The sequence below is a fragment of the Trachypithecus francoisi genome, unplaced genomic scaffold (assembly GCF_009764315.1).
Source record: "Trachypithecus francoisi isolate TF-2019V2 unplaced genomic scaffold, Tfra_2.0 Lachesis_group11, whole genome shotgun sequence".
Classification (NCBI taxonomy): domain Eukaryota; kingdom Metazoa; phylum Chordata; class Mammalia; order Primates; family Cercopithecidae; genus Trachypithecus; species Trachypithecus francoisi.
The window spans coordinates 114,421,418-114,440,211 of record NW_022681456.1 but is presented as its reverse complement, the minus strand read 5'-3'; the positions used below and the strand labels follow the sequence as shown (position 1 = coordinate 114,440,211).

General features: G+C 36.5%; 1 protein-coding gene and 1 pseudogene across 2 annotated transcripts; both read left to right on the top strand.

Annotated features, from left to right (window-relative positions):
- The first annotated feature begins 14,051 nt into the window (after positions 1 to 14,051).
- LOC117090435 (S-phase kinase-associated protein 1-like) lies at positions 14,052 to 14,893 on the top strand. Its single transcript, XM_033222747.1, has 2 exons — positions 14,052 to 14,548; positions 14,847 to 14,893. Exons 1-2 carry the CDS (start codon positions 14,119 to 14,121, stop codon positions 14,891 to 14,893), a joined length of 477 nt encoding a protein of 158 aa, XP_033078638.1. The 5' UTR covers positions 14,052 to 14,118.
- Positions 14,894 to 15,634: 741 nt separating this feature from the next.
- On the top strand, positions 15,635 to 17,025 carry LOC117090434 (annotated as a pseudogene). Its single transcript, XR_004440004.1, has one exon. The product of XR_004440004.1 is annotated as an elongation factor 1-alpha 1-like (transcript).
- Positions 17,026 to 18,794: the final 1,769 nt, after the last annotated feature.

The following is an 18,794-nucleotide window of genomic DNA, read 5'->3' as shown; positions in this document are numbered from 1 at the left end:
GTAGTGATTTTTACAATTTTTTTTTTTTTTTTTTTTTTTGAGTCAGAGCCTTGTTCTCTTGCCCAGGCTGGACTGCAGTGGCATGATCTCGGCTCACTGCAAGCTCCGCCTCCTGGGTTCACACCATTCTCCAAGTAGCTGGGACTACAGGCACCCGCCACGATGCCCGGCTAATTTTTTGTATTTTTAGTAGAGACGGGGTTTCACGGTGTTAGCCAGGATGGTCTCGATCTCCTGACCTCGTGATCCACCCACCTTGGCCTCACAAAGTGCTGGGGTTACAGGCATGAGCCACCATGCCGGGCCCCAATTTTTACAATTTTAATATTTTATTTTACATATTTCTATTTCTAATTTTAGTAATAGACTGCCTTCAATTTTTTTTCTATCTTCTATTTAATTTATGTTTTCTCTAATCATTTTTATCTCATTTTTTTTTGCTAGCTTTGGATTATTTTATTATTTTCCTAGTTCCTTAAGTTGTAACATTAGGTTGTTTGTCGGCAATCTCTCTCTTTTTTAAATGTAAGCATGTATAGCTATAAATTTCCCCTTTAACACTGGTTGTGTTGCATCTCATAAATTTTGGTATGTTGTTTTCATTATCATTCATCTAAATTTTTATCATTTCTCTTGTTACTTATTTTATCCATATCATTCATCTACATATTTTCTCATTTCTCTTATTATTTATTTTATCCATTGATTGTTTAAAAATTTATGGTTTAATTTCCCTAAACATGTAAATTTTCCATTTTTTCCTCTGTTATTCAGTTCTAATTTCATCCTATAGTTGTCAAAGTAGATAGTTTGCACAACATCAATCTTTTAAAATCTATAAAGGCCAGGTGCGGTGGCTCACGCCTATAATCCCGACCGTTTGGGAGGCTGAGGCGGGCGGATCATTTGAGGTCAGGAGTTTGAAACCAGCCTGGGCAATATGGCAAAACATTGTCTCTATTAAACATACAAAAATTGGTTTGATGTGGTGGCTCAAGCCTGTAATCCCAGCTACTACAGTGGCTGAGGCAGGAGAATCACTGTAATCATGAGGCAGAGATTGAAATGAGTCAAGATCGTGCCACTGCACTCCAGCCTGAGTGACAGACTCTGTCTTTTTTGAAATTCTTTCTCAAATAAATAAATAAATAAAATCCATAGAGACTGAATTTTTGGTCTAATATCTGATCAGAAAATACACCTTATGCACCTGAAAAGAATGTGTTTTCTGTTGCTATTTGGCAGAGTGTTGTGTATGTCTCTACATCTTAGGTATAGTTCATTTATTGAGTTATTCATCTGTATTATTATTCTGTCCACGATAGAGGGTGAGTATTGAAGTCTTTGACTATTATTATTAGAACTATTTATTAGAATAGTTTGTTTCTCCATTCAAATTTTTTTCAATTATTCTTCATATATTTTGATGGTCTGTTATTAGTTATGTATGTGTGTATAATTTTTCTATTTTCCTACTGTATTAAATCTTTTATTAACATATAATATCCTTTTTAGTCTCTTGTAGCTTTTTAAATTTAAGGCCTATTCTGTCTGATATTAGCATGACCACACCTGCTCGCCTTTGGTTCCTATGTTATGAAATAACTTTTTACATCCTTCCACTTTAAATTAATGTATTAAATTAATAAATGAATCACTTATAGACATCATATATGGTAGCATCTAGTGATTATGTTTTTAAAAAATCAATTCTATCAGCTTTCTTTTGATTGGAGAGTTGAATCTATTTCTATTCAAAGTAATTACTGATAAGAAAGGTCTTACTGCTGTTATTGTGCTGTTTATTTCTTGTATGCTATATAGCTTTTTGTCCTGCATCTTCTGCATTACTATCTTCTTTTGTGTTTGCTTGATTGATTTTTCATAGCAAAAGATTTTAATTTCCTCCTCATTGCCTTTTGTGTATGTTGTATAAGGATTTTTTTTTGTGGTTGCCATGGAGACATTTATTATCATAAAGTTAAAGCACTCTAATTTGAATGTATACCAATTTAACTTCAATAACATACAAATTTTCTTCTGCTTCACAGCCCTTTCCTCACCCCTTTGAGTTATTAATGTCACAATATTACATCCTCATATACTGTGTGTCCAGAAACAGAAACTGCCATTTTTAGTGCATTACTCTCCTAAATTATGTGGAAAACAAAATGTGGTATTGAAAACCAAAGGTAAAATAATACTAGCTTTTAGACTAATAATTTTTAAAATGTATTAGTCTCTTAAATCACATACCAAAAAGATTGAGTTATAAACCATTGTTAAAATAATGTTAGCTTTTGTAATTCCCTATGCATTTGCCTTTACTGAGATCTTTATTTCTTCACATGACTGAGTTACTGTTTAGCATTATTTTTATTTAAACCTTCAGTAATCCCTTTAGCATTTCTCGCAGGACACATGTAGTGGTAACAAACTTCTTTAGCTAAATTCTATAGCTGTTTTTTTAGCAAACTTTCTTAGTGGTTTTTCTTTTGTCAATTTTGAAAGACATTTTTTCTGGATATAAGATTCTTTGTCCATAGGGTTTTTGTTTCAGCAATTTGAAAATATTAGCCCACTCCCTTTCATCCTCCAAAATTTCTGGTGATAAATCTGCTGATAATCTCATTGAAAATCATTTGTTTGTTATTAAATCATTCATCTTCTTGCTTTCAAGGCTCTCTCTCTCTTTTTTTTTTTTTTTTGTCTTTCAACAGTTTGATTGTAATGTGTCTCCATGTGTTTCTCTGTATTCATTCTACCTAGAGTTAATTAAGTTTCTTGAATGTTTATATTCATGTCTTTCATCAAACTTGCAAAGTTTTTAAGCATTATTTCTTTAAATAATCTCACCACTACTTCTCTCTGTTTCTCTTTTCTGTAACTACTATATTGTGGATGTTTGTCCATTTCATGATGTCCTCAGTTGGCTTAGGTATTGTTCACTTTTATTCAGTTATTTTTCTTTCTGTTCTTAAGACTATATTTCCAATTGTCCTATCTTCAAGTTCACTGATTCTTTCTTCTGCTCATATATGCCCTTGAATCCCTCTAGTGAATTTTTCATTTCAGTACTTCTATATTTCAACTCTGAAATTTCTCTTTGATTTTCTTTAAGTTTTCCAATATTTTTATCTATATTTTCATTTTGTTCATACATAATTTTCTTAACTTTCTCTGAATTATCCTTTAGACCTTTGAGCATCTTTAAGACATTTATCTTAAAGTCTATCTTGTAGTTCTGCCAGCTGGTCTTTCTAAGGTACAGTTTCTGTAGGTTTGTATTTTTCCTTTGAATGGGCCTTAGTTTCTCATTTTTTTGCATGCTCTGTAATATTTCTGATAAAAATAGTACATTCCATCTAATAATGTAACTCTGGTAGTCAGATTTTTTCCCCTTTCTCATGTTTTTTGTTTGGTTTTGTTTTCTTTGTAGTATGTTTTTATTGTTATCGACTGTCTTTATACTGAGGATCAACCTGAAGTGTAAACCTGAAATCTTCTGAGGTGTTTTCTGAGCCTGCACCTTTCCCTGGACATTCATGGAGACCTTCTAATTTTCCCTATATGCTGTTTTTCTTTTAATATCGTAGTATTAAATGACTGATCCCCAAAAGAAGAAAAGAGAAACAAAAAACTGAAAAAGAGTGGATAATGCATTAGCCTTTCAAATCCCTGAAAATTACTTCAGCTTAAGGGGAGAGGCTTACAACAAGGATATGGGGTACAAAATGGCTGCCTGCTTCTGCATCTGTACCTCCACGATCAGAAACATGAGGTTAGAATACAGACATGAGGTTAGAATACATATATAATATATAGTATATATTAAAGTAATATATTATGGTGTGTGTATGTATGTGTGGTGTGTGTATATATATATATAATCTGTCTATCTATCTATCTATATAATTGGCTCACAGTTATAGAGTCTGACAAGTCCTAACATCTGAAGGGTGAGTCAGCAAGTTCAAGACCCAGGAAGGTCCAGTGTTTTACTTTGAAGACGGTAAGACAGGTACAGTTCTTTCTCACTGGAGTAGCATCAGCCTTTCTGTTGTACTTAAGCCCTAATCTTATTGAATAAGACTCAACCACATTAAAGAGGGAAATCTGCTTTACTTATTTTACCAGCTTAATTGTTAATCTAATTCCAAATATTCCACAGAAGCACATAGAATAATGCTGGACCAAATATTTGAATACTCCATCACCCATCCACTTGACGCATAATATTAACCATCACACTCACCTTGATTCCTGCTAACTGTGTGAAAATTGTTCTGGAACACATGTAGGGCTGTCTGCCAAGAGGTTGGAGGGTGAGGAATGCAAAGCTGCTGCTGAGAAAGGAGGTGAATTTAACCAAAAGTAATGGAGATTTATCATTTAAGTCTTCCTCTGGAAGTTGCAAAGCTTCATTAGACTCCAGAGTCTAATCAGAGAGCTTCTGGCCATGCAATTGTTATCTAAGTGGAGAGAGAATACTGGCACCTTCAATTCCACTATATTCACAGAATCGTCTCTTATTTCTACTATTTTTTGACTTGACATTGTATGTAATGTGATATGATTTGTCTGTGTCCCTACCCAAATCTTATCTTGAATTATAGCTTCCATAATCCCCACGTTTTGTGGGAGGGACCCAGTGGTAGGTAACTGAATCATGGAGGAGGGTTTTTCCCATGCTATTCTCATGATAGTAAATAATTCTCATGAGATCTGATGGTTTTCTAAAGGGCGGTTCCCCTGCACATGCTGTCTTGCCTGTTGCCACATAAGATGTGCCTTTGCTCCTCCTTCACTTTCTGCCATGATTGTGAGGCCTCCCCAGCTATGTGGATCTGTGAGTCCATTAAACCCCTTTTTCTTTATAAATTACCCAGTCTCAGGTATTTCTTCAGAGGAAAACAAAAATGGACTAATACATAATGAATATTACATTACTATGCATTCAGATTTTGTCTTTCTTTGTATAACATTGAATTTTCTTTTTTAGAAAATAAGTTACTTGTTGGTCAACTTATTCCTTTAAAATAATTTTTGGTTTTTAAGCATTTTTGGTCAGTATTGTAATAGTATTGGTTTTTAAGCATTTTTAGATCAATACTGTAATAATATTAATTCTGATTCTAGCTTAGTTGTGCTACTAAGACGTGGTCCACCATGAATTTCTGCAAATTTACTTATTTATTCAGACATTTCTTCAACTGGCTTTTAAAAAAGAAATCCGGAGGACATAATTTTACCAATATATTTTCATAGGAATTACTGGAGGGAATGAGGTAAAGATACTTTTGAAATAAAGATTTCACAAAGCAGTGGAAATGCAGAACATAAAAAGGAATAACAAAATCTTAAGAGTAATTTTATGTCTTCCTTACAACTTCTTTTTGTATTACCTATCATTTATAATTTGATGCTGCATGGTTGATGATTTACTCAGATCTATGTTTCAAGTCACAGATTTGTTTAATTTGTTTTTAATTTTAAGAACTATTATGAACTTAATTACGTGCCCTCAGAATTCATCTTGAAGACTTACCCCTCATTATAACCGTATTCAGAGACAGGACTTGTGAGGAAGTAATGTTAAATGAGGTTAGAAGGTAGGTTTCTAACTCAATAAGTCTGGTGTCCTTATAAGAAGAGGAACTATGCACCAAGCCAACTTAATAGACATCTACAGAACTCTCCAACATAAATCAACAGAATATACATTCTTCTCAGCATCACATCGCACTTATTCCAAAATTGACCACTTAGTTGGAAGTAAAGCATTGCTCAGCAAATGTAAAAGAACAGAAATTATAACAAACTGTCTCTCAGACCACAGTGCAATCAAACTGGAACTCAGGATTAAGAAACTCACTCGAAACCACTCAACTACATGGAAACTGAACAACCTGCTCCTGAATGACTACTGGGTACATAAGGAAATGAAGGCAGAAATAAAGATGTTCTTTGAAACCAATGAAAACATAGATACAACATAGCAGAATCTCTGGAATACATTTAAAGCAGTGTGTGGAGGGAAATTTACAGCACTAAATGCCCACAAGAGAAAGCAGGAAAGATCTGAAATTGACACCCTAACATCACAATTAAAAGAACTACAGAAGCAAGAGCAAACACATTCAAAAGCTAGCAGAAGGCGAGAAATAACTAAGATCAGAGCAGAACTGAAGGAGATAGAGACACAAAAAATTCTTCAAAAAAATCAATGAATCCAGGAGCTGGTTTTTTGAAAAGATCAACAAAATTGATAGATGGTTAGCAAGACTAATAAAGAAGAAAAGAGGGAAGAATCAAATAGACACAATAAAAAATGATAAAGGTGATATTACCACTGACCCCACAGAAATACAAACTACCATCAGAGAATACTATAAACACATGTACGCAAATAAACTAGAAAACCTAGAGGAAATGGATAAATTCCTGGACACATACACTCTCCCAAGACTAAACCAGGAAGAAGTTGAATCCCCAAATATACCAATAACAGGCTCTGAAATTGAGGCAATAATTAATAGCCTATCAACCAAAAAATGTGCAAGACCAGACAGATTCACAGCCAAATTCTACCAGAGGTACAAGGAGGAGGTAGTACCATCCCTTCTGAAACTATTCCAATGAATAGAAAAAGAGGGAATCCTCCCTAACTCATTTTATGAGGCCAACATCATCCTGATACCAAAGCCTGGCAGAGACACAACAAAAAAGATAATTTTAGACCAATATCCCTGAAGAACATCGATGCAAAAATCCTCAATAAAATACTGGCAAATGAATCCATCAGCACATCAAAAAGCTTATCCACCACGATCAAGTGGGCTTCATCCCTGGGATGCAAGGCTGGTTCAACATACACAAATCAATAAACGTAATCCAGCATATAAACAGAACCAAAGACAAAAATCATATGATTATCTCAATAGATGCAGAAAAGGCCTTCAACAAAATTCAACAGCCCTTCATGCTAAAAACTCTCAACAAACTAAGTATTGATGGGATATATCTCAAAATAATAAGAGCTATTTATGACAAACCCACAGCTAATATCATACTCAATGGGCAAAAAGTGGAAGCATTCCCTTTGAAAACTGGCACAAGACAGGGATGCCCTCTCTCACCCCTCCTATTCAACATAGTGTTGGAAGTTCTAGCCAGAGCAATCAGGCAAGAGAAAGAAATAAAGCTTATTCGATTAGAAAAAGAGGAAGTCAAATTGTCCCTGTTTGCAGATGACATGATTGTATATTTAGAAAACCCCACCATCTCAGCCCAAAATCTCCTTAAGCTGATAAGCAACTTCAGCAAAGTCTCAGGATACAAAATCAATGTGCAAAAATCACAAGCATTCTTATACACCAATAACAGACAGAGAGCCAAATCATGAGTGAACTCCCATTCACAATTGCTTCAAAGAAAATAAAATACCTAGGAATCCAACTTACAAGGGATGTGAAGGACCTCTTCAAGAACTACAAACCACTGCTCAATGAAATAAAAGAGGACACAAACAAATGGAAGAACATTCCATGCTCATGGATAGGAAGAATCAATATCGTGAAAATGGCCATACTGCCCAAGGTAATTTATAGATTCAATGCCATCCCCATTAAGCTACCAATGACTTTCTTCACAGAATTGGAAAAAACTACTTTAAAGTTCAAATGGAACCAAAAAACAGCCCGCATTGCCAAGACAATCCTAAGCCAAAAGAACAAAGCTGGAGGCATCATGCTACCTGACTTCAAACTATACTACAGTAACCAAAACAGCATGGTACTGATATCAAAACAGAGATATAGACCAATGGAACAGAACAGAGTCCTCAGAAATAATACCACACATCTATAACCATCTGATTTTTGACAAACCTGACAAAAATAAGAAACGGGGAAAGGATTCCCTATTTAATACATGGTGCTGGGAAAACTGGCTAGCCATAAGTAGAAAGCTGAAACTGGATCCCTTTCTTACACCTTACACAAAAATTGATTCAATATTGATTAGAGACTTAAATGCTTGACCTAAAACCATAAAAACCCCAGTAGAAATCCTAGGCAGTAACATTCAGGACACAGGCATGTGCAAGGACTTCATGTCTAAAACACCAAAAGCAATGGCAACAAAAGCCAAAATTCACAAATGGGATCTAATTAAACTAAAGAGTTTCTGCACAGCAAAAGAAACTACCATCAGAGTGAACAGGCAGCCTACAGAATGAGAGAAAAATTTTACAATCTACTCCTCTGACAATGGGCTAATATCCAGAACCCACAAAGAACTCAAACAAGTTTACAAGAAAAAAACGAACAACCCCATCAAAAAGTGTGCAATGGCTATGAACAGACACTTCTCAAAAGACGACATTTATGCAGCCAACAGACAAGTGAAAAAATGCTCATTATCACTGTCCATCAGAGAAGTGCAAATCAAAACCACAATGAGATATCATCTCACACCAGTTAGAATGGCAATCTTTAAAAAGTCAGGAAACAACAGGTGCTGGAGAGGATGTGGAGAAATGGGAACACTTTTACACTTCTGGTGGGACTGTAAACCAGTTCAACCATTGTAGAATACAGTGTGGTGATTCCTCAAGGATCTAGAACGAGAAGTACCATTTGACCCAGTCATCCCATTACTGGGTATATACCCAAAGGATTATAAATCATGCTTCTATAAAGACATATGCACATGTATGTTTATTGCCACACTATTCGCAATAGCAAAGACTTGGAACCAACCCAAATGTCCATCAATGACAGACTGGATTAAGAAAATGTGTCACATATAGACCATGGAATACTATGCAGCCATAAAAAAGGATGAGTTCATGTCCTTTGTATGGACATGGATGAAGCCAGAAACCATCATTCTCAGCAAACTATGGCAAGAACAGAGAACCAAACATCACATGTTCTCACTCTCAGGTGGGAATTGAACAATGAGATCACTTGGACACAGGAAGGGAGACATCACACACCGGGGCCTTTTGTGGGGTGGGGGGGAGAGGGGAGGGATAGCATTAGGAGATATACCTAATGTAAATGACAAGTTAATGGGTGCAACACACCAACATGGCAGATGTGTACATATGTAACAAACCTGCACGTTGTGCACATGTGCCCTAGAACATAACGTATAACAATAAAAAGAGAGAGAGAAAATGAAAAGCTAAAACAAAGTACAGCACAATAAAATAACATTTTTTAATGTATTAAATCTAAACACTTTTTTTTGCTCTTAATGATAAGACCTTTGTGAGCATGGGGTGAGGGAAAGCAGTCAGACAGGTTCGTTGTTGGGAAGAGTTAAACATTTTTCGGGATAATTTGGCAAATGCATATCAATATATTCAAACTTTTTTCTTACCATTTAGCCTAGAAATCCCAATTGTAGGATTTTTATCCTAAGGTAAAATTTATGGATTCATTTTAAAAATTAAAAATATTAATTATAATATGATCTGAAATCACAAAATTAGAAATCACATAAAAATCATATAATCATGTTTACCTAAATTATTGTACAACGAAATAATAAAATACTACAAAGTTATTTTTAAAAAAAGAAGAAGAGGAAGAGAAACCAGAGTGGGTGCTCTCTCTCTGGACACAAACACAGAGAAAATGTCATGTGATGACAGATGGGAGGTGCCATTTGAAAGCTGAAAAGAGAGGTCTCACCAGAAACCAACCATGTTGGCAACATAGTCTTAGATGGGCAGCACCTATAACTGCAATAAAGTAGATGTGTGTTGCTTAAGCTACCCATTCAGTAGTATTTTGTTATGGTAACCTGAGCAGACTAATAAACTATGTAATTTCTATGACTATTTTTTGCTTCTTTTATAAATCATTCTAGTCTAATTTGACATTGTCCTGTGTTTTCTACATGATGTTTTGATCCCTTTTTATTGTTATTTCTATTCTTTGTGTGAAAATATTATGATTCTTTTATCATTTTACTTTCTCTCATAATGGTTCATTTCTTTGTATGCGTTATTGCTATGAGTTTATCTTGTGAAGATTTTGTTTTGGTTTTGGTTTTGGTTTAGGAAACCTGCATTTCTTGGGTTAGGAAGCACTCATTCTGGGAGGCTTCACTGTCCTTCCTGCTTTATCGCTAGGCAGTATGTGTCTGTTGTAAATTTGGATTCCACACAGGAAGTGGACTAACCTGAGGGTTCTATTTTATTTCTTCATTTTTGCCTGTTTATATTTTCATTGCCAAAGGAAATTGGCAGATATTTTTCTTTTAATTTTCCTAGTTCTCCTTTTATGAATAAGGTAGGCCTTCGTAATGATCTACTTAATGTAAATAGATTGAGTTTATAATCCTACAGGTTTATGAAATAGATTTCTATTTTGTCAACTTATATTTGGCCAAAGGAAATTGACAGGTATTTTTCTTTTAATTTTCCTAGTTCTCCTTTTATGAATAACATAGCTCTTCATAATTACCTACTGAATGTAAATAGATTGAGCTCATAATCCTACAGGTTTATGACATAGATTTCCTCCTCATTAGAGATTTAGGATGAAATCCCTAAGGTCTGTATCTGGCTCTGACTAGATATAGAGGAACAATCTTCTAACTAAAAATTGTTTCTCATGTAATGCTTCTTAATGTCCAAAATGTGGAGAAAAATTTTAAGACACATTAAAATAGCCTTTATGTCTGTATCTCTGACTGGACAGAGACCTTAGGGATTTCATCCTAAATCTCTAATGAAGAGGAAATCTATTTCATAAACACAGAGCCATTGACTCCATTGAGCTGTTTTTGCTTCAGCATTGACTCATGGCATTAGTGAGATTCTGTTCAGTTTCTGAAAATTGTGGATTTCTAAGTATTTATTAGGGAGTAGAGTCTTCCATGTTAGTCCAATGTCCCTTATAGTGTAGAAATCTATTTAATCTCTTTAGGTCTATGTTTATAGATCTGGAAAATGGTGATAAGAACCCCTAATGTACTGGATGTTCATGAAAGCAGTTTATATTAACATATATTAACGACTTAGCATATTTTCTGGTGAATCATAAATATTCAGTAAATATGAATCATTAATATAATTCTAAAAAACATCTGTTTAAATTATGACATATGAAGCTACCAAAACTCAGCATTTGAAGCAATTTGAAATTATTCACATTTTATATTTTTTCTAACAAAAGATTGTTTCTCATGTAATGTTTCTTAACATCCAAAATGTGGAGAAAAATTCTGAGACACATTAAAATCACCTTTATGTTATTTGCTTTTGCCTAATTTTTCTAACACATGTTGAATTTCCTGCAAGTGGCATTACATTTTGGGTTACTGTCTGAGCTTTGCAATTTTGTACAAAGATTTCATTCAAAAAAGGGCTACAGTGTTCTATTCTGCTGGAAGCATTTTTCAGTAAATGTATTTTTAATTTTTCTTATACAACATTGATATCTAATGAATGGATTTTCAAATATTATAATTACAAGAGAGAGGCAGTTAGGTCTGAGGGCAAAGAACTTGTAATTCAGAACTTCTGATAGTTTTTGATAAGCCAGTTGAAGGTATCTGTAAATCTATGTATATATTATATTAGTTTTATTGATTAAAATTATTATAAATTATTTGAAGGATGACCACGGAGTCTTTGCTCTTAGAGGATTTAGAGAATGAAAGGAAGAAATAACAGTGAAGAGAGAGAGAGAAAGAGAGAAAAGGTGAATCCATTGAGTTAAATTAGTAAATAATTAAGAGTGGTTAAAACAACAATGTTCACACATTTTTAATTTAAGACTGTTCGATCCTTTTAAAATTCATTTGAATCTGCAATTATTTAAACTGTGAGCTGTGCACTGAAGAGAGAGTAAAACTATAGATTTTAAGATTGTAGCTGGAGGTAATATATAAATCCAATTGATCAGTCTGGCAGAGAATTGATGCCACAATTTGTACCCAGTGGCATTTTCTCTCTCTTACTCAACTGGCTTTAGAACATTATCAGAAAGTCAATATGATACGCCAATATAGTGATATATGTTCAGTCATAAGTCCCTTGTTCAGATTAAACTTAGGCACTCACATTGTGGATAATAATGGACAGACAGCCTGACTCCATGTAACTCTGTGTCTCTCAGAGAGAACTTGACTTAACTTTACTGCAGGTTACCATACAGTTTTTAGTGTTCCCCAGAGCCAGTCAAACCAGTAACAAAGGACGTCTGTCTCTTCAGGACAAAAAAAATAGAGAGAAAGGATAATATATACCCAGAGCTGCAGTCTGACTGCAGAGCATTCTCTAGCAGCTTCCTGTCTCCAGCGGCCTTTCCTCATGTTCTGATCAAGTTACCTTTAAAATTCACTCTTGATTTCATGTTTTGATTCTCTTTCTCTTTTAATTTATTAATGCGTTTACTACTTCAGCATTATCTTTACAGCTCGTTCTCTTCCAAGCTTGCTCATTCCCATAAAACTATTGAGAAAGTTTTACTGTCTTTCAATTCCTTGTATTGTAATTTAATTCTGAAGGTTATTTTATGTCACAAAGGTTTTTATTCTCTTAACAGTGCAAAGCTCTGTGAGAGGACCCCTGTACCATGTATTTTATCTTCAGCAAATATATTCAACTTTCTGGCATGTTTCAGGCAGAGTATTTAACTAATGTTCAGTACTATTTTCGGAAGTTGTGATTTCATAAACTGTTATGCAGTACATTTATCACAGCTCCCATGTCAGCTTGGTTAAGGTAACATTCTATAGCATGTGGTGCTCATCAGGTCTACAATGAAGATGACAATTATTTCTGCAATAAATTGTTGAGGCACAACTAGTCCAGATATTTATCTGTAATCATTCATTTAGGATTTCTTTAATTTTGGACATTAGACAGGCAACATAATGCTTAATTATAGAATAAAAATTTTATTCAGTTTACTGTGTAGTTAAGTTTTGCATAGTTACTCATTTGTACATTTCATTTTAAAACATGTGCTGAATGCCTTTTATGTAATCAGGCTCTTGCTCTGTGTGCTAGAATGCAGCTGGGGAATGAAGACACATGGGATGTATGCCCACGTGTGGAAAACACTTAGTTCGCAAACATAAATAAATGAAGATGAATGTTGTGGAGAATGGTAAGTGGGGATAAATGTATGGACTGGGATAGGGTAGCAAACATAGAGTGGTCATGAAAGACATCCCTGAAAAAGTGATATTTGAGTGGAGACACGAAGGAAGTAAAGATGTGAACTGCGTGGACATGTGGGAAAATGGCATTCCAGACAGAAAGAAAACCATCTACAAGTCCTGGAAGTTGGGGCATGGTGCAGGTTCAAGGAAGAGCAGAGAAACTCGTGTATCAGGAACAGAGGGGAAAGACGGGTGCATCTTTAGGTCCGACTCACCTGAGCTGTGGATTCTTGTGCAGCTGATTTATTAAGAAGCTGATAAGGAGGAGGGGGAAGCAGAAAACCTAAACAAAAGTGCAAGTTCAGGTGAAATCAACGCCTCATCCTAATTCTTTGCGTGTTCTGTAATATAAATTACATTGCAAAGTCTGTACCGCTTTAAGGTAAGAGAGCTGGACATTCACACTTTTGCAGTAGTCAGGCGCTGGCACTTCTGAACACAAGGTAGTCCTCTGAAGAAGGTCCTAAGTGCAAAGCACACAGAAGCTGTAAGAATGGGTACGTAGAACCCAAAATAATTTCCCAGGAGATAAGAGAGAACAGGGAATGAGAATACCAATGCTCATTAATATTCAGCCTCCCTTGCATTTAGATGTAGCCAATATATTTATGTTGTAAGTAGATTCCTTTGGTTACAATGAAAATAAAAGACCACAGGAGAATAAGTGATAAATCAACCAGACCAGTTAGGATGCTATTGCAATATTCTTGGAAAGAAAAACTGGTAAGACTAGAACGGTGAGATACGAAAACAGAACTAACTTTTTCGCAACAGGTTGCTGGCAGAGCGCAAGTGTCTTGAAAACTACCTCTAAAGATGCTGCGTCGGGCCACTGTAGTGGCTTCTTCCTCCGCCTTTCTCTTCCTTCGCTGTCGCCTCCCAACTCTCGTCAGCCTCCCGCCGGCCATCTCCTTAACACAGAACACCATGCCTTCAATTAAGTTGCAGAGTTCTGGTGGAGAGATATTTGAAGTTGATGTGGAAATTGTCAAGCAATCTGTGACTATCAAGACCATGTTGGAAGATTTGGGAATGCATGATGAAGGAGATGATGACCCGGTTCCTCTACCGAATGCTAATGCAGCAATATTTGAAAAGGTCATTCAGTGGCGCACCCAGCACAAGGATAACCCTCCTCCTCCCGAAAATGATGAGGACAAAGAAAAGCGAACAGACGATATCTCTGTTTGGGACCAAGAATTCCTGAAAGTTGACCAAGGAACACTTTTTGAACTCATTCTGGCTGCAAACTACTTAGACTTCAAAGGTTTGCTTGATGTTACTTGCAAGAGTGTTGCCAATATGGTCAAGAGAAAAACTCCTGAAGAGATTTGCAAGACCTTCAATATCAAAAATGACCTTCCTGGGCCCTGTGCGGTGGCTCATGCTTGTAATCCCAGCACTTTGGGACGCCGAGACAGGCGGATCACGAGGTCAGGAGATCTAGCTAACACGGTGAAACTCCGTCTCTACTAAAAAAATACAAAAAAATTAGCCGGGCGTGCTGGCAGGCGCCTGTAGTCCCAGCTACTCCAGAGGCTGAGACAGGAGAATGGCGTGAACCCGGGACGTGGAGCTTGCAGTGAGCCGAGATCGCGCCACTGCACTCCAGCCAGCCTGGGCGACAGAGCAAGACTCCGTCTAAAAAAAAAATTACTTTACTGAAGAGGGGGGAGCCCAGGTACGCAAAGAGAATCAGTGATGTGAAGAGAAGTGGAATATTATGCCTGACTCTGTAACACTGTAAGGATTGTTCCAAATACTAGTTGCCCTGTTCTGTTGATAATTGTTAATATTAGACAAACAGTAGACAAATGCAGCTGCAAGTCAATTGTATTAGCAGAATATTGTCCAAATTGCATGTGTAGTTTGAGTACAGATTCCAAACCTATGGCTGAGTTTCTTCTAGTATGATCAAAAGTTTCTTTTTCCTTTGTTCTGAATAAAACTGAACTGTAGGTTCTCTATAGGTGGAATTTTGGCCTTTCCCTCTTTTTTTGTAAAGCAATGTCTGCCTACCTTTTAAAAGTTGGCACTATAAATAAATCAACTTGCAAACAAAATTTTCTATACTAGAATTAACAAAATGTTATCTTTATTCGTGAGTTGAAAACTGGAAAAGGGCTTCTTGAAGTAAATGTTCTGAGTGGAGTTACTAGAATGACTTCCAGCCTCCTGCAGTCAAGGAGTACCACTGTACTGATTAACGTGTTTGTAGCAGGGCTCACTTCATTGCATCTGAGGACTTGTTTTCTTTTTCTTTAATTTTATTTTGAATCCTCTTAGCTTTCAATATATTGCCTAGAGACTCAGTTACTACCCAGTTTACTGGTTTTTGGGAGAAATGTAACTAGACAGTTTGTTGGCTTTTCAGTTAAAAAGACACTTAACCCATGAGAAAAAAAGAGAGAGAGAGGAGAGAAAACTACCTCTAAACGCCAAAATGGGAAAGGAAAAGACTAATATCAATGCTCTCATAATTAGACACTTAGGTTCAGGCAAGTCCACCACTTCTGGCCATCTGATCTACAAATGTATTGGCATCGACAAAAGAACCATTCAAATATTTGAGAAGGAGGCTGCTGAGATGGGAAAGTGCTCCTCCAAGTAGGCTTGGGTCTTAGATAAACTGAAAGCTGAGTGTGAATGTGATATCACCATCGGTATCTCCCTGTAGAAATCTGAGACCAGTAAGTACCACATGAGTATCACTGATGGCCCAGGACACAGAGACTTCATCAAAAACATGATTACAGGGACATCTCAGGCTGACTGTGCTGTCCTGATTGTTGCTGCTGGTGTTGGTGAATTTGAAGCCGGTATCTCCAAGAAGGACAGACCTAGGAGCATGCCCTTCTGGCTTACACACTGGGGGTGAAACAACTCATTGTTATTGTTAACAAAATGGATTCCACTGAGCCACCCTACGGCCAGAAGAGATATGAGGAAATCGTTAAGGAAGTTAGCACTTAATGTTATGAAAATTGGCTGCAACCTTGACACAGTAGCATTTGTGCCAATTTCTTGTTGGAATGGTGACAACATGCTGGAGCCAAGTGCTAACATGCCTTGGTTCAAGGGATGGAAAACCACCCGTAGGGATGGCAATACCAGTGGAACCATGCTGCTTGGCGCTCTGGACTGCATCCTACCACCAACTCATCCAACTACCAAGCCCCTTCGCCTGCCTCTCCAGGATGTCTACCAAAAGTGGTGGTATTGGTACTGTTTCTGTTGGCTGAGTAGAGACTGGTGTTCTCAAACCTGGTATGGTGCTCCAGTCAATGTGACAACTGAAGTAGTCTGTTGAAATATACCATGAAGCTTTGAGTGAAGCTCTTCCTGGGGACATTGTGGGCTTCAATGTCAAGAATGTGTCTGTCAAGAATGTTCGTCGTGGCAACGATGCTGGTGACAGCAAAACTGACCCACCAATGGAAGCAGCTGGCTTCACTGCTCAGGTGATTATCCTGAACCATCCAGGCCAAATAAGTGCTGGCTATGCCCCTGTACTGGATTGCCACACGGCTCACATTGCATGCAAGTTTGCTGAGCTGAAGGAAAAGATTGATTGCCGTTCTGGTAAAAAGCTGGAAGATGGCCCTAAATTCTTGAAGTCTGGTGATGCTGCCATAGTTTACATGGTTCCTGGCAAGTCCATGTGTGTAGAGAGCTTCTCAGACTATCCACCTCTGAGTCACTTTGCTGTTGGTCATATGAGACAGACAGTTGCCATGGGTATCATGAAAGCAGTGAACAAGAAGGCTGCTGGAGCTGGCAAGGTCACCAAGTCTGCCCAGAAAGCTCAGAAGGCTAGTGAATATTATCCCTAGTACCTGCAACCCCAGTTTTAATCAGTGGTGAAAGAACTATCTCAGAACTTTTTGTTTCCGTTGGCCATTTAAGTTTAATAGTAAAAGAATGGTTAATGATTACAATGCATCGTAAAACCTTCAGAAGGAGAGCAGAATGTTTTGTGGACCACGTGTGTGTGTGTGTGTGTGTGTGTGGCAGTTTTAAGTTATTAGTTTTTAAATTCAGTACTTTTTTTTTTTTTGAGACAGAGTCTCACTCTGTTGCCCAGACTGGAGTGTAAAGGCATGATCTCAGCTCACTGCAACCTCCACCTCCCGGGTTCAAGTGATTCTCCTACCTCAGCCTCCTGAGTAGCTGGGATTACAGGTACCTGCTGTCATGCCCAGCTAATTTTTGTATTTTTGTAGAGATGGGGTTTCATCGTGTTGCCAAGGCTGATCTTGAACTCCTGATCTCAGGTGATCTACCCACCTCGGCCTCCCAAATTGCCAGGATTACAGGCATGAGCCACCATGCCTGGCCTAAAATCAGTACTTTTTTAATGGAAATAACTTGACCAAAAATCTGTCACAGAATTTTGAGACCCATTAGAACAAAGTTTAATGAGAAAAAAAAAAAAGAAATCAGAACTAACAAGATTTGCTTATGGACTTCAAAATTAATTCTCTATTTTTAATCAGTCTGTTTCTTTCTCTCTCTCCCTCTCTTTCTCCCTCTCTCTCCTCTGACTCCCTCTCTCACCATATGTCTACTAATCCTTTCTTGGTATAAAGGGTAATTGTTCAAATTAGGTCAATTTTTACTATTATCTGTCTGTAATATCTCAACACTCATATTTTATTTGAGAAGTTATTAACTATTTGAAAGATACTGATTGCCTGTAATGCATTCAGCTATCTGCTTACCACCAAATATTATCTTTACTCTTACTTGTCCCAGCTTACTCTTGATTTCTTTCTTATCCCTCCCTTTGCTGTTAATATTTTCTACATATGCCAAGACGGTGAAATTTTTAAATGTTTCTTCTTTTTAAGGAAAATTGACTTCTGTCTTTGGTCCAAACAAACAACAAAAAAATACCTTCTTCCGTAATTAAGTGTTCACTACAGTCCAATACAAGACAGAGAACAATTACTTAAACAAGAAAATATATGCCTACATCAACATATAAACAGAATAAATAGAAAAATAGATGGTAAATATTTATTCTGCTCATCTATATCAAGAATATGTATCAAAATAATCATTATCATTATGATTTCTGTTGAGTCGCTAATGAAGCAATGAACTGTGTCTTTCGTTGCCTTAATGTAAATGTTTTAATTATCTTATTGGAATAGTAGAAGATAAATTTTCTTTAATTTGGTTTTCCATTTTTCCACTTTGACTGCCTATTAGAAAATAAATGTGAAGATAAAATATGTGTATGCATGTGAGATCACTACCCATTAAGTCTGCAGCAGATGACGTCTGACTTTTAGCCATGAATGTTCTGTGCAAAATTCTCAGTGTTTCAGATTTCTTACATATGGAATATTAAATATCAGTTTACCTTTATAAATTGTCTTAAAAGAACAATCGGTAGTTGGAACGGGTTGCAAGAAACAAGAAAGTAACTTTTCCAACCCCCAAAGCACACCTGATACTACAACCATCTTCTTTCAGAAATTTGCAGCACTATTGTGTAAGATTTGCTGAGTCTCTCTAAACATCTCTCTCTCTCTATCTCCTCACCTTTAAAGATGTTCACAGTGGCAAAAACATTAAGGAGAGTTCTTTTTCCTAAA

Bases quoted from the DNA above. Each gene is read 5' to 3' on its own strand.
- LOC117090435 (XM_033222747.1), top strand. From the start codon at position 14,119: ATGCCTTCAATTAAGTTGCAGAGTTCTGGTGGAGAGATATTTGAAGTT. The intron at 14,549-14,846 runs ACCTTCCTGGGC...AAAAAAAAAATT, and splicing joins GACCTTCAATATCAAAAATG to ACTTTACTGAAGAGGGGGGA.